The following is a 26,050-nucleotide window of genomic DNA, read 5'->3' as shown; positions in this document are numbered from 1 at the left end:
GATGTTCAGCTTTCTGCTGTTTAAAGCAATTAGTGTTGTGCATTTAACTTGAAACGTAGTGTATCTTTCTTTACTATTATTCAGAAAACTTTATTCCTCTTTTGATCTATAGCATGGGGCATAAAGAAAGTTTATCTTATTCTATTCTCCCACACTGAACTCTAAGTTACTATTAATGAAGACTCCATATTCTGGCATATGTTCTCAGTTTAAATTTGTTTGATTAGTTTCCAGTAGAGAAATACTATTCTGAGTATGCTCAGCTAACATTTCTGGTTGCAGTGAAGTCAGAAACAGAAGCTGCTACTTTTATAGCCATCTGTCCTACTCTTCTGATGAACACTATCACGGAAAGGATATTCAGATGCTTCTAAAACAGCTCTGTAACAGCTGCAGACTCCCACAGAAGGCTTATGTTAATATGGTTGGCTGTGAGTTCTAATACCTACAGTGTTGATGTATGAAAACATTAAATATTCCTGTCTATGGGGAAATGTGAAGTCCAAGTTAAATGTTGCTAAACTGGTTATTAAAGATATAAAATTAGAAAAATCATGAACTAGGGGTATTTCAGAATGTTAGCTTCTTGATTTTTGAAGACAGGATGACAGAAAAAACCTGTAACTTGGTATAATGTTCTGCTTAACAAGTGCTCTTGAAAGAAAGCCACGACATAATGAAACTATACAAAAAAATAATCAAGATTCTTGCATTCTAAAGAGAGTTTTTTACCTGTCGAAAAATCTCAGTTAGAAAGTTAACATTGCTTCTTTTAGAAGAGAAGACTTTCCGGACAATTTCAATATCAGTTAAATGCTCTTCATCAATACTGCAGAGGCTGGAAGAACTTGGTTCTCTCTCTGTTAGAGTACTTGTATTAGAATGAGATTGTTCTGGTTCTGCATTTCTATCCTGCTTATCAGTACTTTCATTTTTGCTGTCCTCCCTTGAAGCCATGCTAGCAGCTGCTCTCTGAAAAAAAAAATTTAGATAATTCATTTTTAGTACAGCAATAAATCAATATAACTTAAGTATAACTTAAACAGCACAAACAATTAAACAAGAAACAAACAAACAAATAAAATTACTTCTGCATTTCAAGGCTTCTAATGTCCAGTTGATTAAAAACAAATCACACAATTTGAAAAAAGTAGCATTGCAGGTCCTTTCAAACTGAATTAATAAACATACAATTTGTTTAGAAAATTACTTTTTTAAAACTTTTCATTAGTCATAATTATTGGAGGGGAGCATACTGCTGACATAACAATTAAACCAAAAACATGTAAAAAATAGATTTTTGTGTATTTGGTTTTACCTGAATATTCTTTGGCACATTTTCACCTTCCATCCCAGGAATATGAGGTCCTGTATGAGGTTTTGGCTCAAGCCAGAAAGACACCAACCATCGAATGACAATAACACGAGCCTTAATGAAAGGTTCCTTTGTGCAATAGATTGCCTCATTGGTTTCAGCATCTTTCTTAACTATTACGTAGTGTGGCTTTGGTCTCATTTGTGGTATATCTGTATGAAAATACAACATCTTAATAATACATGCAGAGAGAAAGATCTGCATAAGAAAGAAGTCCTAGAACCGTAACCAACACACATGAACTTTCAGAAGTGTAGTTTTGTTGCATTCACTGTTGCACCGCTCATTCCAAGATGCGCTGGAATGGATGCAACAGAGAAAATGTCAAGAATTGTAAGACATCAAAACACTTGAATTTTCTCCTGAAGGGAGACAACACTGTTGGCCCAAAAGACAGAAATTATTTCTGCTATGTGGAACCATTCATTTTTTATCTGAAAGTGATTTATATAGCCTTACAGTTTTGCTTACATTTTTTTTCTACATAAGTAAACACATTTCATTATCTTCAGGTTCTTTCAAACTATGATATATTCAATATTTAAAGATAAACTTCAGCAAACTCACTACTTCAAATTTTCATTGAAAACTACAAAGTTCCAAGTAGCAAAATAACTGTCAACTAGGCTCTGACCTATACAAGAAGACTATTTTCATATAAAACTAATATACTGAGAAATCTAATCATGGCTACAATGGGAGATATGTAATTCCAAAATGCAAATGCAATAAACACAGCCTTTTCTGGCCCTGCAAAAGGTGAAAGATTAATAGAACAGAGAAACCCTGCTCCAAAGCCACATGAGCTTTGCAGCTTCACCTAGGGCCCCATTCACTGTGGCTAATTTTGCTGGACTTTGCTGCCAGACCACAGGCACGTACATTTTCCTATGACTTAGCTGCAAGATGACTCTGAGGCAATAGCTTCTATACTGGCTTGTAGGGAATGTAATGAAGGATGCTCAGGGACACATCAGCTGGCAGGAACTGTGACTGTTTGGGGACTAGAACTGACAATTCCATTTTTGCCATCCCATGATGGTTCAGAACTGTTTAGCTTTTCTGGTTCTCTATTGTGCTAGAGCCATTGGTACTCCTGAATCTGCTTCAGAAAAAAACCATGACAGTAATTAACTCAATGCGGATGGAATGAACATATGCAGTTAAAGCACTACAAAGATGGGGGACACACGGAAAACATTTTTTAATTGTGCATTTTTCTGTGACTTAACATTGCAAAATGTCATTTCTGGGTTTTACAGCCCAAGACATGGTGCAGAATATTTCTGCATTACCATCATCAACATGAAGCAGAAACGATACTTCCATGTGCAAATGACATTTATCTGAAAGTGGTATGCCAACCCACCATAGTCCTAGTCCTATAAGGGCAATTATGAGATATACTCCAAAACAAGAAGCCAAATATTTGTGTGAGGACTGATTATAATATGTGCAGTCAGGACACCCTGATGCTAGTGTTTCAGTATCATGATTTCCATCTAGTGACAGCAAAAAAACCCCAGGAAACTCAAACCAAAACAAACACAAAATAAAACAAAAATCCAAAACAAAAAAACAACTAACAAAAAGACAGAAGCATGGAAAAATCATGGTCCTATCCATATCCAGAGAGTGACAGATTGAACAGAGACGGTTATGTCAGCGCTGCCTTAACTTTTCTGTAGCCTGCATTACATGAGCAAGACAGAAATTTTTCCATGGTTTTACAGGCCAACCAGAAAGCAGTTAAAGGATACTAATGGTGAAAGTCAAAGATTTTAAAGTCACACTGAACAATATGAAGGTATTCCCTGATTGTATCTTCCTAAAGCAAAGTCAAGAGTTGTTTTAAAGGATCCTGCGTAACTTTGCCAGTTTATGATGTTAGAATGCAAGAGGGACAAATCTGGACAGCAGTGAAGAAATAATCAACTACTGTCTTAGCAGTATGACATTATTATTATTATTATTATTATTATTATGACAGCCTTTTTAAGGCATCTAAAGTGCAACCAGTGTGTCTGCCAGACTGATGTAAAGATTTCCTAGTTATCATTACAAATACACAAAATCCAGCACCTGCACTGAGGATATCCATGCTGGTGTATCTCAGTGTCTTTTTAAAAGCCACAAACAAAAGTAGTGATAGAGCCATCATGATGCTGCTAAACTGAGGAATATTTTCCCGTACAAACTTCAAAACAACATCCACACTTTTCAATGGAAGCATTATTTTTGGAGGGAAAAAAACATGATCCTTGCATACCATCTACCAAAGTACATAATAAATGCACAGAATACTCTTTGACAAGTTTACAAATGGTTTATTTACTGCAAATAATGAAACCCCAGTACGTTGTTTTCATTCTGTAGAAAGCAGCAGGTTAGTAAGAAAATTAAAAATTAAGGTATCTTAAACAAGCATGTGTAACAGTACAATCTGTGAAAAATGAAGCAAATGCCTGGTAGTACAGCATTTAAAGATGGAAAAGTCAGTTCTCTCTGGTATCTACTAGCATTCAGCAGAGCACAAAGGCTGCAATACTGGCAGTATTTTCAGAAGGACTAAACATGCAGTAAATATGTTTTTGCAGCACACTGTGTCCTTCTTGTTTCATGATAACCTCTCAGAACATCCTCATTTTATAACTTGTTTCAACTGCATTATGTGCTGCAGCTGCCTTCTCAAATGTATCCTTCTTCCAGCTGCTTCTCAAATGTATCCTCCTTCCAGCTGCTTCGTGTATTTTCAAATTCTGTCCATCTTGGAAGAAGATACCAAGGCTTCATATGCGAACACAGACATGAAACCAAAGCAAAACAGAGCTTGTTAGATGGACTCACACAGAACAAGAGTAAATATTCCCTTACCCCAACTTTCTATTTTTTCTTTCCATTGTGTTTTGGGCTTTCCCCACCCCCTGCCCTTCCCCCTCTGGGAACCTGATGTGAGCTGATCACCAAAAGAAAAGGAAGCTGAAGGTGGTGGAAGACATACATAGGGTAGAAAGTGAACAGGCTAGCAAAAACACACTTGCACACCTGTAAACTTTGACCATGCTTAATTTTTAACACAATAAAGGGTTCATAAGGAATGAAGAGCTAAAGACAGTTGTAAAAAAGCCCACATTAGTGTTTCCCTGTAAATGAAAGAGCCTATCTAAATGGCTTGGAAATGGCACAGAAAGGCACATTACCGTGACGAAAGAAGCAATACTACTGGAATATTACTGCCGTGCTGCCGTATCTGTAGCTCTTACTAAACAACTTCCAACTCAATCTCAACAGATATTTAACAAAGACTTTACAAACAAAATAAACACTAAGGCAAAAAAAAAAAACCCAAACCATAAAAAAGCAAAAAAAAAAAAAACCCAAAAAAAACCTACTCTAAACAAAACCAAACCAAACTAAAAAAAAAAAAGAAAACAATCTCATGGGCTTTTCTAATGCTGTATTCCTCTTCTAAGTCTGTAATACCAAAGCCAGAATTTGAAGGAGCCACAATATTTAGCCTTCTCGTAACTGGACTGCTTGGTGCTTGTTGCTGTAGGCAACATACTTATCAGGAAAGAAATCTCAGTCCAGTATACTGTCTCCAGTAAAGCCCTGTATCAATGCTGGCTTACTAAAACTACTGCTCTGATTTGTACCTCATGATTTCTCTTAAATTAAACATTACACCAGTAGCATGAGAACTGTTCTTAGTAGCAGGCTCAGTGCCCAAGTTTACCCTGCCTTCTGCCTCAAGGCTGTAAATGAAGAACAAGCACAGGATTATTTTCAAATAGGTTGTGAAGATGCATGCCAGAGAAGAACATCTGGAGAAAAAATTACTCAACTTACCAATGCTTATGTTGTTTTCATCACTGTATTGTTCCAAAAATCCTCATTATCGTTGCTCACTGTGCACAGTCTAAGGCACTCACAGTAATTCTTGGGATCTGTGCACATTTCTTCTTGTTTTCCATTGTCCTCTTCTTTACTAAGGCCTTGGATGTTTCTTGTTTACCATTCACAGAAAAACAGAGGACTACAGTAACACTTCTATGGAAGACTCAATCAAGATCTTTACAAAAAGAGAAAAATCGCATTTCCATATTTCTTGTTCTGGAGCATCAAGCAACAGTAGGTTTGCTTTCTCAGCACTGCTTACTGTCCCTCTTGTAGCTATTTTATCACTCAATCTCTTCAGCATCTGCACAATAACTCTTATTCTACTTTACTTATGGCTGTATTTATACTCGTTCTTCTCCTGTAGATGAGAAAGTCCAGTGTTTGTCTTTCCCAAGAGAACATGGCTTTGACACAACCATCTCTCAAATCTAAATAAATATAAATGGACCAGAAGAAGCTAAGACCTTTTCAACAAACTTCCCTGACAGTCTAATTTTAGAATATGGAATTGTGTCTGGAGATTACTACTCTGCAGAGTCCTTCTAAGATGCTGCATCAACAGATAAGAGGAATGGTGACTCAAGTGATGAAATAGTAACTTAAAGCCTGTGTACAAGGTATTGCTTTGCAAAGAGGAGTCTTGGACTCTGCTGGCCTACAACCAACATGTGTATGGGTGCATGCAAACCTGAGAGAACAAAATCAAAATTTGCAAACAACATTCTGGTTTAAAATGGGCTAAAAACTCTGAGTAAAACTCAGGTTAACTTAGAAAACACCTAACATTCCACTCTCTATATGGAAAGATACATTCCAGCACCATCAACTTTGAAGACTGTGCTAAACCCTAGCTTCCTTTTTCCTACTGCAAACTCTTGATAAAATGTAGTTGGCACAAAAACCTAACTTTGCCCTGTCAAATGTGAACAAGCACTGTATCATCCAAACGCTGTGATTCTGTACAGATAAAACCAACACACCCAAAGAACAGCACACTAACACCTTTTATTTTGGCAACAGTAGTTTCTCTTCAGAGCACAACTGAGATCAGCAATGGTTACATTGAAGAAATGTTTTACAAGAACATTTAATTTACCTCATTCCGGTTAACAGAGCAAGACTGACTCTAATGAGAGGGTCAGAGGCTTCCACAAACAAAGAAGTGAAAATCATATACAGGAATCTTAACATGTTCTTTCATGATAAATACTTTTGGAGAATGCCCTTCATGAGCAAAACGACTCAAGCTAAAAACTTATTTGCTATATTGTCTTGTTAAGAGTTAGAAAGCACAATTACCTGTCTCAAACATTGCTAAGACCACAGAAGGGAGGAATTTGTGACAGGAAGGTGCTAATTCCAGGCCTGACAGAGGCAAGATCTGGTTAGCACATCCTGGTTATCACACTCCCTCTGTGACAGACTGTGTGACAAGAAGCACCTGTTTATACGCATATCACCGGTCAAAGAAGTAACATCCCAAGTTATGGGACAGGTGGCATCTGTGGCCACCAATGGCCACCAAAGCTCCCCCAAATACACCTCTGTGGACACCTGGAACCTGGACAGTCTAAAGGCAGTACTGCTGTCCAGGTGTTAGGACCTAGGGGGAGGTTAACAATACGTAGGAAGAGCGATGTATTACTAATAGTGGATACAAAGAATGCAGAGTTTAGGGGCCATAAGAACATTTGGCAGAAGATAAGGAAGAAATTATTAAAACCATCTCAGCAATTCTGATGAAATCAGTTCCAGCTGGGTAAAAGTTAATTCCACAGGGGAGATCTGCGACCACTGAATCACCAACCTAAGAAACCCACCATCCCAAAAGAAGAGAAAGACTGAACAAACAGACTAATTAGCATATGATGCCTTTAACCAATAGAAGATGGAATACTAATTAATAAGAGAACTATATTACTTGTAACCAATAAGCAATAATTCCTTTGCTTCTAAAATGTATAAATATTGAAAAGATTTTATTGTCAGCAGCAGACCTTGTGGACACAGCACCCCTTTCAGCACAGAACTTATTAACAGACGAACAAACTAGGACCTGCACCAAGCCCAGGGTGAAGAAGACCCAACAAGACACCACTGGATCTACGGGTGGTGACCAGCTTCTGCTTCCACTCTCTCTCTCTCCTCTTCTCCCTCTCCCTCTCCTTCTGTCTTTTCTTTCCCCATGTAGTCAATGCTACAAAAAAAAGTCAGTACTTTTGAACCAGCATTTGGTCTTGCTGTCACCTTAATTTGGGCAGAGGCATCTCTCACTAATCAGACCATAACATTGCTACTAGATAATATGCAATGATTTTATCAGCTGTTTTAACACTTACCAAGTATAGGGTTATACAAGCTGGTCTCCTTACAGATGTTTGGGAAAATAGAAGGTAAGTAGTATTTCTTAAAATTTGAGAATAAAAATGAAAATCCCTTTTCCTGGTTTTCCTTGTTCTTCCATTCTAAACTCTTAACCTTAAAACAAGAATTTGGACAAAGTAAATACCTACAAGTAGAAGAGACAGGTAACTGATGAAATGTCCTCTTTTTAAGTTATTCCTTTGAAACAAAATTATATATAATTTAATAAATAGTTTTAAAAAGACAAAACAGAAACTAGCTGGGAAATGTCAATGAAACCAAGACCGTTCTCTTCCAAAATATTGTTTCAAAATAAATTTGAACACATAAAATACTGAAACCAACTGAAATACACTTGATTTTGCAGTCATCTTGCCAATTCACAGAGTATGGCCAAACTGACTGTTTTTAATGAAACTGTTTTTATATTTCAAAATGTCTAATAAAAAAAGAGTAACTACCCAAAATATTTCTTTGACAAAATCTTTTAAGACATTTTGACTAACAAGTGTCCATACAGTCTTTATAATAGGTACTTGGATTCATTTGTGTAATTGGCAACACGAAACAAACAAATTTTTCAACTGCAAGCAGCAGAAGATACAACTTTGAAGTGAGTTATGCAAATGTACTTTCATGGATCATGAGTGCTAAGCATTCCCCTTTCTGAAACGTTTTCCTACATGGTAAGTAGTACCAAGCATGGTAAGTGCCCCTCCAGAAATACAACATGCAGTTTCCATCTTTGTTCCTGAGAATCCATCTGCCTGCAGAGCTAGGTAATCTACCAAGTCTATCATAAATAACATAAAGGAAGACTCCCCCCTCTTTTTTTTTTTTTCTTTTCCCTCTACTTCTCCATTTCTTACTCAAAGGCTGAGATCATGGAATCATCAAACTTCAAAGGGAAGAACATGGTGTGTCTGAGTTGCACACCACATACTAAATACTCATTCAACTCTTCATTTTCTGCACACAGCTGATCCACTGGTTGAAGACAACAGGACAGGGAAGGGAGGATGAAAATGAGAAGGGAGCTGAAATCAGTATTGCTAGAAGTGACTGACAAGTCTTGTTTTGTCTCCATTTGCCACAATCTGATGGAAGATCCTGTGGTAAAAGATTTAGGAATCTTCACACAGAAGACAAGGGAACATTTTTCTGGAAAAATTTGCTTTTTACAAAAAAGGGAGTGGCAAGGAAGGATTCTTCAAAATATTTTTATATGCATTTGCAGAGCTACAAATAAAAAACTTACTGTAAAGGACAAAGAGGTGTTAATTGTTTCACACTTGTTTGCTTGAAAAGTATGGAACGTACCTGAATTACCATGTATTTCAAAAGTGCTTCTAAAAAATAGCTTGTTAAATCTTCTTGTCCTTTATCTCCTGATTGTGGAGGAACAAGGGGAGTGATTTCTTCTAGAGTCACTTGAGCTATTTAAAGAAAAACAGAATTACATCTAACATTTAGATTATTTCTCCTCATGCGTAAACATCTAAAAAATTATGAAAGTAGAAATGCACTGCAGCAAGCAGAGACAGTTACAGGTTAAACAGTCCACCCATAGATTAATGAAAATCAGGAAATTTTAACTTCTAAACTGCCATAGAGCTAATTTCTTACACATATAAAAAGCACAGGAGACAGCAAGTAGGTTTTCTCTATGCACTTTTGGAACCTACCTGCCAAATCCAAATTTTTTTAAATTTCTTTTGGAATTTATGCAAACAATAGTATAACACGCTACACAAATGCCAAATCTTTATTTATATCTTTCACCATTTTCCATTTAGCAGTTGATCAGTTACATTTCCTTTAAGTTTTACTATCTATATCCTTCTTTGCCTCAACAGTGAAGCTAGATCAGAGTTGATTTTTCTCTTGTTCCTGTAGTTAGATGTTCACATGTCAGTCTTTGCACTCTGAATTTCTTTGCACTCTGAATTTCAAAAGATAACTCCAAAAAAGGGTTTAAGTAGGTAGCAAAATTTTACTTGCAGAGCTATTCTGCCATGAAATTCATCTGCTGTGTTCCAGCAAATTTCATTACTAGCCATGGAGACACTGCTCTCCTCTACACGCAATAAAATACTCAAATACTAAGAGAAGATGGAAAGAAGTACAACCTTCAGGGGAAAAAGTGTTCAAGTTTTCAGTCCCATTTATGTGAATGCACAGTTTGCACTTACATTCAAAGACCCCACCCAACTGCAAATCATTAATAAATGAGCTTCAAATCCCACTATCAAGAATAAATTGAGTTAAGAGGCACTTAATACTAAAGTGTACAAAGGAAAAACTGTCCTAAGAATCATCTTAAGAGAAAAATCATCCTCACTCTATTGATTAGGGCCAAGATAATGACCTTATCATTAAAAAAAAAAACAAAAACAAACAAAAACCTCATCTCAGAATGCTCAAGCTCATGCAAACCTTTAAGATCTCAAGTTTTGCAATTTTCAAGGTCTCTTTCTTTTTGAAGATTCCAAGTTGCAAGAATACCACAGCCTTAATTGCCTGGTCACATTTGTCCTTACACATTAGCCTAACAACCACGCATTCTCTTGAAGGCTACACCAGAAAGATCTTTGCACAGCTGGCTCCCTGGACTATGAACAAAGCCAGCGCAAGTGTTCGACACAAGCAGAATTCACCTGTGCAAGTTTGCAGTAGATGCGGGATCATCTTGCAATTATTAAGAATTACACACAATTGGTCAGTTTATTTTCACCCCTATGCATTAAGCTACAATAACCTATTTGGAGGGAAAAGCCCCAACAACCACAAAAAACAACTAATTCTGAAAAACAACAAAACAAGACAGAAATTGCTACAGAAGAAGACCTGACAAACTGCTAAGAAACTCATCTCAGCTCCATTATCTCCCTGGGTATGTATGTATGTCAGTTACTTGCCTTGTCTGTGACAAGATTTGAATTACGTCGAGAATTGAGTAATATCACCAAAATACTTACTTTCTTGGACATTAAGGGGAGGATTAATGAGATTATCTAGTGTTCGGGGGCCATATTCAGACTGTGGTGATGAAAATCCAGGAATCAAGCAAGAGAACATCCATAATTGTTCTCTACTACAGTTATTTTGAAGTGCTTGCAGCCACAAAAGAAAGAGACGCACACCCTCTCGACGTATCTTAAAGGAAAAAACATGGAATAAGTTATCTTGTGCCAGAACAAACAAAAAAGCATTTCTATTTGTCCTGGAGGGAGAAGGAGGAGGGGAGAGATAAAAAAGAGGACAGACAGTATGACCCCCAGCAATCAGCAGAGCGAAACTAACACATCTGTTGCTCCTGCTGAAATGCAAGGGCAAGCCTGGCACCTTCACTGCTGTTTGCCTCAAAGAATTTCTCACAGGGGTTTCTCTGAAAGAGGAGGAAGAAAACCAACACGTCTAATCACTTGCTTGACTACACCACTGCAAGATGTCCCATGAATTTTTCAGAAAATACAAAGATCAACATACAATTTCTAAATATGTTCATTAACTATAACAACAGAGTGAGTGAGCTTTCTGTATCAGAGGACCAATTCTACCTTCTATTTCTCCTTCAAAAAAAGGTAATAGAGTCCTAGAGCACTCCCTTCCCAGCTCTCATACTGGAGAATTTCAGTACCAGAGAAGCCTGCAGGCGGTTTACAGAGGAGTGGTGCAGCTGTTTTGTCCCAACCATTTAAATTACCCACCAGCAGGCCTCCCTGGCACAGATTATCTTCCACTTCTAAGGTAGCCTGAGCCCCAAAATTGGCTTCCTTGCCCTAACAATGAACAGTTAATGCTTACTACTTTGTTAATGCAAAATCCTTTAAACTGCTGGCTACACTACATAAACACATTAGTACTGTGAGTAGTTTTACTGAAATAAAACTGATGATTTGAAGTCATTCTTTTATGACACACAAGTCACAATCTGGTTCTCATTCCTGGGTTTTTACTGTAAAAATTTGCCCTTATGTTCTTATTTGTACTTTTAAGTATTGTTGACAAAATTGCATGCAACTTTTTGCAGTACCTTTAATGAATTTCCAGTGTGAAGAAGCTTCTTTAAAATCAACCCTAAAAAAAAAGGAGAAAAAAATTGTTTGCTTTTGTTCTTTTTATATTAAGTAAAATGTCAGAGTTCTCGGTCAGACTTGATAGCCACTTTTAAACAAGTCCTTGGCAATCTCCAATTTAATCTTGGTGACCTTGATACCTTCAAGCAACTGACTCAATGCGAGAAGGAAAAAAAAAATCAAATATCACCTTTCATAGCCTACTCACAGAATATTTTTCTCCAAAGCCTTTTGAGGTGTGTACATTAAAAGTAAATCGAGTCATCACAATGCATAAAAATCAGCATTCCCTATTTACAAATATCTCATGTCAGTTTTGAAATGTATTACTAGGAGAAAGAAAATAAGGAAAAAATATTTAAAACTCCAAACTTTTCATCTGTCCTTGTTCTTTCTCAGCCACTCTTCTATTTCTATAATCCCAGATATAAATCTATACAAAAGAGTATTCATTACGTTGGAGGGGCTTTTTGTCTGTTTCTTTTATTTTCTTTTTTATTTTCCTTTGCCTAGCTTGGAAAATTCTCTAGACCAAGTTTAAGCCACTTAAACTTTAAGGAAATGAGTGGCATAGTAGCCACTAATTGGTAGCTACTAATAAAAAGTAAAATGAAAGGGAGAGGGAAAGGGAAAGGGAGAGGGAAAGAAAATCAACTTACCAATACTATGAAATTGCCACCTCTGATGAATCCTTTCAGGAAGGAGCTGTAAAATTTTCTATAAAAAACCAGAACCCAAGGATGTTTGTTGCAGATATTGCTCTTGAAAGACCAAACAGCCCTTTCACAAAGGCCACAGATCAGAAGCTGAAGTATCAACTTAGAAAATTCCCACAATGCTTTCTTTTAGAAGCATTGTTGTCCTTTCAAGGTGACCCCACTCCTAATGCTAAGAAGCCCAAAGGCTCTGAGACCCTGTCTTAAGTCCTGCACTGGAGACTTCAGATGTTACTGCAGGCCATCTGGCTCCACTAGCTCTCTCACAGACACTGCCGCTCACAGAATAGGGAATGGAATGGGACCAGTGTCTGTCTCGGTTGCTCTGGTTCACAACAGATTGCATTAAGTTATTCCACCTTTCTAATGGATTCAGTTAGGATGTTCAGCTGTCAAGTTGCCTCTGTGGCACAAGCAAACATGTGCTTCAGCCTTCTCAACCAAGGGGTAATGAACTATAGCAAAACAGTGAAGACAAGACCTCTACAAATAGCATGATCGTCTCCAGAAACAAGAAACAAGTTAGCAATTCCAAATCTGCCACGTAAGACTTGCAACATTTACACTAGAGGCATTTGCAACTTGTAAATAACTGATTTTTCCTGGCTGTGGCCCTCCAGCACACGTGCAACTGCTTCCAAAGCACAGATCACCTAATATTCTTTTATGCTGGAACTAGTGAATAAATAAACTGACTCTCTTTCACATTCACCAACATAACTCACCAATAAATAAATAACAACTGAATTTGTATTCAACCATGTGATAAGCATTGATCAGCTTTTGGTCTTGCATATTTTTAAGAAACACAATCCTTGTTCTATAATTAGAAACCTCCATCAAAAAGGAGAGGTAAAAACTTGACATTCTAAGCTATTTCTAAACTATAGTATCTGCTTATAAATGTTCTGATTTTATTTAATTATTTCATTAGTGTCTAATTCATTTTAATTAAGTCAAGATATGCTTTCGGAAAGAATATTGTGAAATGCAATTTTCAAATAAAGAATTTTTTTTAAAAGGATCTATAAAAAACAATCTGCAGTAGCAATCTATTATGAGAAAAATCAGAGATAACATGCAATCCAAAGGTCAAAAATATCATGACTAAACAGAGATCACCTTTCTACAAATTTCAATGTGTATAACACATGATGGGGAAATACCACTACCAAAGAGTAATCAACTATCTAGAGATACAGAAACATCTTTTCCAGTTTAGACATCTTCTTGCAAAACCACAAGTCAAATTTTTATTTCTAAAACAAAACACATAAATTCAGCTTTATGCAAAAGTAAGACGGAATGCAGTTTAATGCAAAGTGTATTTACAGATGATTGTAGAATAATAGGACTTAAAGCAAAAAAAAATTGAAAATATCTTACCTCAAAAATAAAAAGAATAGAATCTAATTCTTCTCTCTGAGACTTGTGACCTAGTTGCAAAAATAAATAGTTAAAACAGTTAAATATAAAATGCACTTTTATTATCAAAACAAAGATCCTTAATGTCTTTATACAACCATAACTTTGCACTGCTTCTGCAAATAAAAATTATACTCCACAAATACAGTTTATAGCAGCTACAATTCGCATAATTTCCTATTATGGCATCCACAACAGGGAGAGACAGTATCTTGTTAAAGACTAATTCTACAGAATACAAAGTATAACACCTTAAGAATCCTCACTTTGCAAAAGGGCAAACACAGTCATTGGAGAGCAAACACTTTTTCCTCATCTCCAGTTGAATGCATCTCACTGCTCTCCCTTCATTTGCAAAGTTAGTCCTTAGACGTATTTCTGCACGGCTAATGCTGTCACTTGTTACCACACAGAGCTTTATTTATAGCACCTTGCTTTATTTCATAACAAAGGCACAAGCATTAAGACAAAAAGAGTTCTGTCTGAAATACTTACCTTTTTGTTTAAGGCCCACTTCAATAGTCACAAAGTTTTCAAAGAACACATAATATATATGTGAAAAATGTAGGTCGAAAAACTGTTTGAGATCAATTGATTCTGCATTGTCTGAAAAACAGAACAAAACACTGTTTATGTTTATTTCAAATATTCAGAGTCAACCACTACATACCATTATCCAGCAGTAAGAACTAAACATATTTAGAAGAAAAATTATTGGTTTTTAAATAAATAACTAATTAAAGAAACTACTGAAGTTTTCACTCTTTACACTGAGGCTAATGAAATTCAGTATGGCATGCATAAGTGCCTAGTGAATTTTAAAACGGGAAGCAGCATCTTCTTGCATACCCATTGTTTGCATGACAGTAATGCCAACAAATGCCAGTCACAAACCCTAATTCCATCAGGACTAGCATTGTACAGATTAATCTGGTTTCAATCGTTTATTTAATAGAAATAAAGCTTGTGACACTGCCCAAACCCTATAACAGAAAGAACATCACAATCTCCAACTGTAATTACTAAGCACAACAAAGCTTACTAAAGAAAGTGGAAGAAGGATGTTAAGTGAGGAACACATCTGCTCTGTAGATAGATAAGCTGGGAGGATGCAAACAGCAGCACTGGATTCCCACTGTTGCCTTCTTACTCCCTCCAAGTTCCAAGACGCACTTTACTTTCTAGTCTGGCTCGGTCCCTGACACTCCTTTGATTGTGTGGTCTAGGGAAATCAGAAGATGGGATCTCAGGGATACCCTGAGGCAGAAACATCACTGTAAGTATAGCGGAATTGCTTTCTTGTGGACCCCAGGAAGCTTTCCAGACTCTCTTTCCACAACCCTCTAGATGGTTTTCTGCACATTCCCGATTAAGAAATACACAGTGATTTATTTAGATTAATTTTAAAGTGATCACTTTAAACAATCAAGCCTTAGTACACACTGTCTAGACACTCCCTGTCCTGTTATTCAACTACATAAGACTTGAGAAACTAGGTGGACAAAACAATACCATGGAAGCACAGAGGAACAGGAAGACAGCATTTTAAATGACAAAACGCTCCACTTTCAGAATACTGATGTGTAACGAACAAAAGCAAAACATGAAGAAAGGTGAGGCAAACAAAACCTATACATTCATTCACCAGCTGTATACACTGAAACACCCTCTTTCACTATAGATACATCTTCTAAAAACTCCTTCTAATTCTGTATTGGACCAGAGGTTTTAACCCTTCTTAGAATGACATCAATCTTTATCATCTCACATGACTTTATACTCATATAGAGTATAAAGTCAGAAACAATGAACTGAAAGAATGGCCAAAAGTATGATGTATTTTCAGTTATGCTTTCTTATATAGCTCTAGAAGACTATTAACTCAATTTTGACACAAATTTTGCTAAAAAAGTTTCCAACACAGATTTAATTTTTGCTGTATCACAGCATTCTGCCAAAATCTTGCATAATGAGTGTAGTAGAGCCAGGGTGCTCTTGGAGCAGATAGTGCGATATCAGCATCCAGTATCAACACTTAAGCAAGACAGCTCAGCAGGAATAAACAGTGGTCCAGAGCAGCAAGCATCTGCCTGACCAAACCCCCGAGTTTGCAGAAACTGCCACACCACCTACAGATCAGCAGCTGAACTGCTACAGTTTAGAAATGCAAATGTTAAAGGACAACAAAAACGAATTCCACTTCAAACAGGATGAATGATGATTTTCAGTTGATCAGGGAAATGCACACGAAATGGAGCTGTGACTAGAGCACAGGCACAACCATTACAACCACTTCCACTCATGGACAGAGCCCTAAGTGAGTCCTAGACTAGGGCCAAGAAAATACTGGAAGAAAAATCAAGAGTTTGAGATGGAAGGATTAAAGAAAAAGAAGAAAGCAGGGATTGAGGCTTTCATGAGAATGAATGATGACAGAAGATATCTTGTAGTCCATATGTTTATAGGACTCTATAGGGATTGCATGTAGGCTGTAGTGGAATGGTTCACTCAATGCAAAGGTGCAGAAAATACTAGTTCCAAATACTAAAGGGATAGGAAGCAGTTACACAGGGTCTCTTCCAATCAAAACACAGGAATGTTGCATTTTTGCAGGCATGTTAAATGTTTTGTTTCCTGAAACAGGCCCTCATTCTTTCCTCATACATGGGTCAACTCTGAAGCAGACCAACAGAAAAAACCCCAAATGCCTAAACCAAATGTATTCTTTTAAACACTCAATCTTAACAAACAGTCAGTAATTTTTGGAGATAATATTCCTAAATTCTTCAGGCAACAAACTGAAGGCTTGTCTACATAACCAGCTGAACAGTGACCGTCATTTTACCACATAATTGCAAATGCACAACAGCCATTGTGGCAAAGACACTCTGCCTTTCAGTGGAAGGTGAAGCGGAATTTCAGAAGTTTGTCCTTTTTTAAATTTTTTGTTAGTTTGTTTTGTATTTATTTAAGAAAAATGTGTCAAATATCTCAAAAAATGCTTGAAGGAGCAGTGGTAGGCCTGTATTATTGCCACTAACACCCAATTAACATTAAAAGCATACCTTCAAAATACAGTTATAGCTTGCAAGAGTAGGAGGAGAATAAAAAATTCCTTGACTTTGCAATTTCTATAGCAAATGCATTTCACTCTGATTCCTTTCCAAGATCCCACTTGATAGCAAAATCAAAAGCAAGTTTTTAAAATTGAAACCAGTTAACAACTACTATATTCTGTAATAAATACTATTGCTTCAGATGGAAGAAAATATAACATTTTATTTAATGGGAATTTTATTCTTTTATTATGTGAAAATAATACTTTTTTTACAACCCACTAACTCCTTTTGTTAATGCTGAAAACCAGCTTTCCTCCTAAGGGAGGGAAAACAGTTGTTCATCTGACAGGTTTGCCACCTGCAGCAAAAGGGAACACCTGCTCATCATCAAAGGACACCTATAGTGATTCAGAAAGCTGCTGGTGCAGAAATATGGAACCTTGCATTTGTTGAGAAGTTTGAAATTCATTAGGAATACCCTGACATGAATTATGGCAAGAAGGAGAAGGGCAAAAATAGCAGATACAGCATGGAGATAATTATGTAGACCTTAAGAGGGCTTGATCTGGCCACCTGTACACATCATTCCATTTCACAGCTACCTCTGTGCTGAACACAATTACACGAGTAATGCACGGAGAGAATACTGCTCTCCTTAATTGCTGTACCATTAAAACTTCCAGTTATATACTGCTGTAATAGCTTTCTTCCTTAATTAAGGATTTGGGTTTTTTTCCTAATGTCTCTAAAATATTCAGTTTACCTCTATCCTTGTCATCAGCTAAACAAACAGCTTCTCAATTTTCATGTCATAACCATTTTCTCCAACACCATCTCACTGTCTCTTCTCTATGCTCTCTCAAAGTATCATGCATGTTGCATGGAGGTAAAAGTCATTTCCTCTACAAGCAGCATATCCTTTTCAGACAGCCCTGAACTGAGAATTGCAGGAAGTTGTTCCTCTGCTTTGGCTACTTAAGTATTTTGTCTTTTTAAGAAGAAAGACATAGCCTTTTTGTTATGTGAAGTGGGATTAAACAGAAACAGGCTTTCCTCTACAACTTCCAGTGCATTCCTATTTTTTAATTTTAAACAGAAGAACTTTATATTCTTCTACCACAGATCATGTAACTAACACAAACTAATGTACTCCTTATGTTCTTGCTTCTATGTCCAGACTGGGAGGAGGGAAGGACTCAGAAATAGATCTGGCACCATATGAAGTAGTTGGAAAAGTTCCTCAGAACGTGAAAGGGAAAAACGGAATACTACTGTATTCCAAAGGGAGGTAAAAACTGAAGTTTCTACTGTACAAAGCATAGTTTCAGTACACTAAAATCCTGATTTTCAGCACTTCATGAAAGCTGTTTTGTCAAGAAAATGCAGTTTTCTTCACGCTTTACAACAGAAGGAAACATGGATCTTTGCTGTTTTTTCCTTAATAATTTTTTGTAATTTAAAAACTGGTACAAATCTGATCTCCATACTAACTCTGTGTTCAAGGGTGCTTTTTTAAATTTTGTTTTGTTTTGGCGGGGTTTGTTTTAAGTTTGATTGTTTACCTTTAAAGTTCTGTCCTTTGCAGAAAAGTTCTAGCTTACTTCCTTTACAATATTTTAATTTCACACAGTATTGTGTCTCTGTGCTTACATATCATCTTCTCTTTAAAACAAAAAAAACCCCTGCCAAAACAGATTTTAGACATATATTTTAACTCTTCTCAAAAGAACTTTCATCAGTTCATACTGCATTGCTGAAATTTAAGAAAATAGTCTGTATCATTACAGATTAAGTTGTGGCTAATTTTATGTTCTATTTTAAGAGTTTTAGAATGTAATACTATGTTTATATGTAAAACTGTCAGAGCACTTATGAAAACATTATCCTTGTCTTATTGCAAGACTTGCTGGCTCTTAAGTCACTTTCCCTCGCCCTTACCAAAACCCAAACCGACAACTGCAGCAAACAATGACCTGGAAGATGGCCAGAATTCTGGATCTATTTCTGTAAAGCAGAGGCCTGCTATGGACTGACACGGTAAGTATCAACCCCTGTAACAAACTGGTACCACTAGAAAGCAAAGGTTTCCACGTCCTCAAGGGATAATCAAACTTATTAATTCTTAATTCTCCATGCTGAAAAATTTAAGGGTTTCTTTACAGCAAAACAGTAGAGAGTTTTGGTTACATAGGGACTGTCTCGAATAGAAAAGAATGTAACTGAGAAAGGTTAAGTGGAAAACCTCGGGAATTAACTGGTGGCTCTGGCATAGTTAACAGACTGTCAAAGTGAAAGAGCCCTGATAACAGACCACAAATGCAAATCTTTTACACAAAGGCTTCACATTAGCCCTTACTGTTTCAGATCTAATCAACATCCATTTAGCAAAACCATTTTTTTTTAAATAGGTAATTTTGTCAAAGAAAATATTCTTGAAGGTTTTGGTACTGAAAAAGGACTATAACTTAAAGAAATCTTCTAATGGACTTCTATTTTGCATCAGACAAGTCTGAACTCCTGATCACAATCTTTTAGATACAAATGGAAAAAAAAATCACAAATGAATAATGAATAAGTAGGTTAACAGAACCAATGAACATCATCTGCATACAGACTGGGACAACACCAGTGCCCTACAGGAATGAGCAGAAGCAGCTGCCAGCTTTCCAAGGGAATTCTCTATGGGCGCTTGCAGACTCAGAGTTACACTCGTAAACTCTTAAGAAAGACTTCCACAACAATTCACACGTGTTCCAGAACTTAAGCTTTTATTTAAGCAACTTCAAACACTTCCATAGTAATGCACATATTTTCATTCCGAACTGTCAAAACTAAACCCACACAGACCATTCCTTTGCAACCAAGTGGTCAGAGCCTCCCTTTTGTCTAGCCTGGGGCTTTGATCTGGCTCCAGCCCTCAGCCTTGCAACTCAGCAGCCCTGGCCACTGCTGAACTCTGCAAGTCGAGTGTAGCATTAGTCAAAATACTAAAGCAGAGTAAATCTTCCCCCTCTGCTCCTGACCAAAACATAACTTGTTCAGGGTTAAGTCAAAAGTGACAGAACATGGAGTCCTTACACTGCATGCAATCCACATCCAGATCCCTGAGTTACATGAGCAATGACATGTTCTCTGCAGTTAGACTAACCAGGAAAGAAAAAAAAAATCTACAACTCTTGCCAAAAAAACAAAACAAAATCTTTGGTTGCACATCCACCAAAACTCCAGGCTACTTTTGTTGTAGCTCTTCATTTGCTGTCACTTTAACAATGATAAAACATTTTTCATTTATGACTGAAGCTGATGATGTGCAACCCCAATGAATGCCATCCAGCTGAGGCATTAGGGCTAACTGCCAGTGAAATAGATTTCTTAAATTAAAATCCCTTTAAACGAATGCAATCTCTGTTTAAGTGAATTGTTTAATACTAAACAATATATCAGAATGGATGTCCAATGCAGTCCATTTCATTCTGTCCCATGTAATTTGACTTTTCCCTTAAGACTAATTACATGAGATGTCCAATGCTAACCAATCACCAAGAATAACAAAACAAAATAATAACATAAGCACCCTACACTTTAGATACTCTGTTTTCTTGCATTTTACAAGTATTCTCTCCATGGTTACAGAGATAAAAGAAGTATAGTTTTAGATATCAGATGCAAATAAAATAATTCATGAGAAACAATGTATTTCCTTTTTTCTTTACGCTGGATTAACAGATTACAAACCTGTAACTTCTACTCTACAAAAAAGCGAAGATGGTGAGAGGAAAAAAACCCAACCCAACAACAAAGCAAGTATCTTAAGAATTCAGCCCTATAAGAAAATTTTGAACCCATAGATTCATTTGATTTACTTGCATACCGCAGTATGTTACAGAAATCATTAAATACTTAGAGATTTTAGCTTTTAAAAAAATATATACATTTCAAAATCTATATATTGACTCAACCAATTGACTCAACCTTCAAATTCAACAGGTTTAGTCAAACACCAACATATTTAATATAAAAATGAAAAGTCAATATTGTTAAAGTAGGACATTATGAAGGGTAACATACTTAGCTGTCTTAATTATATATAGAATGCTCAAAGCACTGTTTTAGCAAAAGGACATATAAACCAAGATCTGATGTTTGAAAGATTACTAGCACAAACTTTTATAAATTACCATTTAAAAATCACGGATTATGTATATATATATGTGTGTGTGTGTGTACAGGTATTTTTTCTGGAAAATCATTGTACAGGCAATACCTGACTCTGTAAGGTACGCAATGTGCCTCCCTCCCTTCCATCAGCTAGAGAAGCCTCAGGGATCACACCTGCACCATTGCAGCCTTCCTTCCAGCAAGGCCCTGCTGCTGCCACACAGACCCCAAGGGAATCCTGTTTGACACTGCCGCTCAAGGTTCGCTCAAGGCTTGGATGCTCCAGCTACCACAGTCACACACACTAAACACAACTGTCACAGCATTTCCAGCATACAGGAAGACAAGGCAGCAAAGCAGTTTGCTAAAAACTCAGACATTTACCAAATTAGCACCAGGGAATTGTATGAGACTCTCAGGCACTTCCCAGAACTGAGAAGAAAAAACCAAATGGAGCGGGGTGGGGTAAACACTTCCTAGGGGAAGAAAGGAATACAGCTCAAAAGAATAAACTCTATGAAACCAGATAGTTACGTTTGCTTCAAGATATATACTGCAGCAACATAATGATGAAAAGCAGATTACCTTTGCTCACACACTGCTAAATCTCAAGATATGAGACTTCAATCTTTACAATTCTTCTCAGCATTTCTAATTAAGAATAATATTTCTTACTACTTAGAGGTCTCCTAAAGGCTTTAACCTCTACTTAAAAAACCTTATACTTGTGACATGCATAAATGTGTCATATATTGTATTTACTTTAACAAATAATGTAATCAATTCCGATTTAGTCACCTGAATTTCACAGAATTTTCTCTGGTCCTCGAATTACAAAAAAAGGCTGAATGGAGCCAAACTGAAGCAGATCAGAGAACCAGAGACAGGACACTGGACTGAAGTGGCAAAGAGCAGTTATCTACTAAAGAGTTTCAGAAAAAAATAAAACAGAAAAACCAAAAACAAAACCCAAACCACAAGAAATGCATTTCCCCCCAGCATTCCTATAACTGATCACTAGCCTAGCATTCATGAGCTTCCCAAGAAAAAAATCATTTCTTGTAACTTCAAATTTGGTAGGCCTTAATAGATGTTATTTCCTAGACTTTTTCATATATGTTTACATCTTTTTCACCCTCTGTCCCTATACAAAGGAATTGTAAAGCTTTCAGTGTCTTTCCACATTAAAGTTTTACTCTCATCTAAGTCATTCCAATATCTAAATCTTCTATACAATGACTATAGCAATGAGACTCCTAAAGCTGCAGTGGTATTTGATAAAATGGTATGTCACTGCTTCACAAAAGACACAATTTTTTTTATATATTCTTATGCAGACTCATTTGCATTTTTTTCTAAATTTAACCTGAGTTGTCACCAATGGCAGGATACTTTCCTAAAAGAATACAAACCACTGCACTCTAAGCTGTTTTGTAAAATACATTTAAAAGATTCCATCTAATGTACACTACTCTTAATTTGTTAAAAATAAAAGTCACAAGCCTTTGTGCTATCGATCCATTTAGCTTCATATTAGATGCTTTATATCGTTCAGTATCTTCTGATCCTTACTAAAAGCGGCATTATACTAATTTAAATATTTTTAGACTATATGGTGCCTGACTTAAACTATTGCCTTGGAGGATGCAACTCTCAGTCTTGTACCATAATTAAATTTTTGACATTTCTCTTTGGCTAGTAGACAGCCAGCAGTCTATACTTCACAAGCAGGCACCTCTATTCATGACTATTCTATTATTTTGGCTTACTGGAGAACTGCTGCTTTGGATGCCTTGGTAAAATAGCAGGAAAATGAACTAATACTCCCTTTCCTTGCCTCAAGTTGTAAGCATGAAACCAAGGCCATACCTGTATGTTGTTGACCAAAGACTAAAATGTACAGAAAAAAAAAAAAAACAACAAAAAAACAAACCCCACAAAAAAACCAAAAAAACCCCAACAAAAAAAAAACCTGGTCCAATACACCTTGAAGGCCTACTGAAAGTACTCTAATCTAAAGAACAAGAGAAAATTCTCTCCTTCTCCTGGACGTGAAACTGCAGAAAATTCTCTTCCAGACAGTCTTTCAGTCTCCAGAGTGCAGAGGCTAAGAGCAATAAACAAAATAAATAATTTTTCCTTCAGGAAGGTGCTGAACATATCTGACCTGAGATTTCCTGCCCTATCCCCTCAGATAGTTTGTTGGCAATAGCTAACACAGCTCCCCTGAACACATGGGAAATATGGCAATTATTATTCTGGGAGAATGGTCACTGAGGACAAAACCATGTGCAGTACTTCATTGCTCAAGCTGTGGGCTGGTGCCTGCATGAGAAGCCACCTCAGCAACCAGTCTGTCTTACGTGGGCACCTTAATTTTTTCAAATCTGGTTCTGAAGATTAGTCAAAGAAAGACCTGCAGAAGAAAGGGCATAGAACTTATGTTTTGGAAGCCACTTCAGGCAGCAGAAAAAGGATTAAGGCAAGGAGGTGACCACACCAGAAGACAGACTTCAAATAATCTGCTGTATATTCCTCATGCTCTACAGTGGGAATATGTGCGGAAATACCTTATTCTTCTACCCTAAAAAAGGGCCTTGTTTTTGTATCTCATGCACCTAAGAATATCTGCATAATGACAAAATCTTGTGGATGTATCCGAAACAGACAAGCTGAAGAGTATTGTTACACCTTTCCCTAATTACACAGTCACTCACACAGTGTTCTCCCAAACTTGGAGAACGGATGTGTGGGAGCTGTGCTTCAACAGCTGAGATACAAACAATAGGAGGGGACGACGACATGAAAACATCTCCAGCAAATTTAGTCTGTCCTACAGCCAGTAAACAGAAATTTTAGATTAGATAAGAATGTCTGCTTGACATAGCTTATGGCTTGCAACTTACAGAAGTCATCCAATTATTAAGAAAGCTTAAGGAAAAAAACGTTGTAAATAAATTGCAAGCAACATAAATTCAAAATCTAGAACAGATCAGATCAAAATAATTCAGAATGTTCTGCAGACTAAAGCAAAACTAGAAATATTCAACATACTTTAGCCAGGAAATCTGAATTCAGAGAGGTACTTAGTTTCTTTAGAATGTTTTTCCCTCTTATGTTTCAACTGAGGAAGTAGATAAAAGCCAACACAGAGCAAGCCACAGCTGGCCCAATACAGCTAGTTAGGAAGAGTGGTACATTCTGAGTGAGGCAAGGGGATGCATCTGACTTCTGAAGTCGCTTAGATAGTTACACAACTATTCTCCATTTCAAGTCTAGATAATTACTATGTTGCAGAAAATAACTCATGAAGCAGCAGATGGTGCAACATGGGAACACCTGTTCCTTTAAACACCAATACAAAACAAGAGAGCAATAGCCGTTTTCCTTTGAAAGGAAAGAATCCAGCTTTGGAGGACAAGATACATAAATACCACCAGACTGTGCGCAGAACCCAAAATAATCCATTCAGCATTCTGTGCTAAACACGGAATGCAGTTGCCCTTGACCCAGCCCTGTTCACGTGTTGATAAACTGTCAGAAGCAACACACGCATTTACAGGACTGAAGCACCCAAAAGATACTCCAGAGCAAGCTTCTTTTTTCAAGGACAGCTTGATGACAATGACTTAGATTTTTACAAACACATGCAACTAACAGATATCTTGGAATGGTTAACTAGGTTTGGTTTTGTTTCCCCCTGGTTTTTTTCATTAGGCAATTATGCCGTATAATCACAATTTCTAATTCACTGGTCAGGTTAAATGGCAGTTCACATGGAACTGCGGCCGCCCTTCAGGGCTTGTGTGTCCTCCTTTACCAACTAGCAAACCAAAAGTGTTTTAAATCTGTCTGTATAGAAGCTCATTCACATCTACGCTAGTGAGCACTTACTACGGTAGCTCTTACCTTGAAAATATACACAAATATAAATTGTTACTGTAAGAACGTAAAGGAAATGGATTCAGGAGTTACAGGCACCATTTGCGTTCGCCAGCCACTTTTATTCATGCGCAGCAACTTAGCACTTTGTGTATTCTACAGCATAATTCACATGGGAAGAACACCACTTTTTCGCCTCCCTCCACAGCTCCCAAAGCAATTCCACCTTCAGAAGGAAACGTCGGCGTCTCAGGACAAAAGCGCCGAGCGAAGCATCCCGCGGGGTGCTGCAGCCCCCGGCACATTGCTGCACTCCGGCCCCGCCATGCCGGGCAGGGGTCTTCCCCCGCTCGCCGGGTGGGTTCTCTCGCCGGGGCTGAGCCCCGAGTCCGCCTCCTGCCCCAGCGCCCAGCTGAGAATTCCAAATTCCCGGTCTTTCCCACGCCGGGACCCGCGGCCCCCGCTGACCCGCTCCCTTCCCCCCTCCCGGCCGCCTCACCGATAAGGACGCGGAGGTGCTTGAGTCGGGTAAGTGGGTCCTTGCGGGTGTCCAACACCTTCTGCGTGGATTTCCGCACGTCCCCGTGCGGCTTCTTGGAAAACATCCCGCCGGGCCCGGCCTCGGGCCCGGCCCTGGCGCCGAGCTCCAGAGGCGGACAGCGGCCTCCGGATCTGCCCGCTCTGGGGCCCCTACATAGCCAGAGGCGGCAGCGCCGCCTCTACCTCCTCCTCCTCCTGACTCCGACTGCGATGCGGCGAGGGCGGCGGGGCGCGGCGCGGAGCCAACTCCCCGCGGGCCGGGGGCCGGGCTGGGCCTGGACTCCCCCTTCTTCCTCCCTCGCTTTCCTCCCGCTGCTTCACGACAGCCGTCAGGTACGACCCCAGGCGTCCCCATGGCAACCGCGTCGCGACGTCACGGCGGCGCGGCCCCGCGCACCTCCGAGGCGCGCCGGGCGGGGCCGCAGCGGCCGCGCTGCCCCGCAGCCCTGGACGAGGATGGGAGCAGGCGTCGGAGCAGGACATCTGGGGACCCGCTGCAGGATCCTCTGCGCAGCTCGGCAACAGTAACTGGTGTAGGAAACTGTACTTCTG

General features: G+C 38.1%; 1 protein-coding gene across 4 annotated transcripts in view; it reads right to left on the bottom strand.

Annotated features, from left to right (window-relative positions):
- RALGAPA1 (Ral GTPase activating protein catalytic subunit alpha 1) overlaps positions 1-25,783 on the bottom strand; it is a 130,229-nt gene extending 104,446 nt beyond the window's left edge. The window contains exons 1-10 of one of the 4 annotated variants that reach the window (XM_068192910.1): positions 25,458-25,783; positions 14,355-14,465; positions 13,821-13,870; positions 12,378-12,435; positions 11,676-11,719; positions 10,618-10,795; positions 8,960-9,075; positions 7,615-7,753; positions 1,319-1,527; positions 733-972 (exon numbers count right to left, since the gene is read on the bottom strand). In XM_068192910.1, the coding sequence (XP_068049011.1) occupies positions 733-972; positions 1,319-1,527; positions 7,615-7,753; positions 8,960-9,075; positions 10,618-10,795; positions 11,676-11,719; positions 12,378-12,435; positions 13,821-13,870; positions 14,355-14,465; positions 25,458-25,563 (1,251 nt within the window). In that variant the 5' untranslated portion in view covers positions 25,564-25,783. The remainder of the gene's footprint in view (positions 1-732; positions 973-1,318; positions 1,528-7,614; positions 7,754-8,959; positions 9,076-10,617; positions 10,796-11,675; positions 11,720-12,377; positions 12,436-13,820; positions 13,871-14,354; positions 14,466-25,457) is intronic. The other 3 variants (XM_068192911.1, XM_068192912.1, XM_068192913.1) reach the window with 3 other exon arrangements.
- Positions 25,784-26,050: the final 267 nt, after the last annotated feature.

The sequence above is a fragment of the Anomalospiza imberbis genome, chromosome 6 (genome assembly GCF_031753505.1).
Source record: "Anomalospiza imberbis isolate Cuckoo-Finch-1a 21T00152 chromosome 6, ASM3175350v1, whole genome shotgun sequence".
NCBI classification, from domain to species: Eukaryota; Metazoa; Chordata; class Aves; order Passeriformes; family Viduidae; genus Anomalospiza; species Anomalospiza imberbis.
Note: the sequence above shows the minus strand (reverse complement) of the source record. Positions and strands in the feature narration are given on the sequence as shown.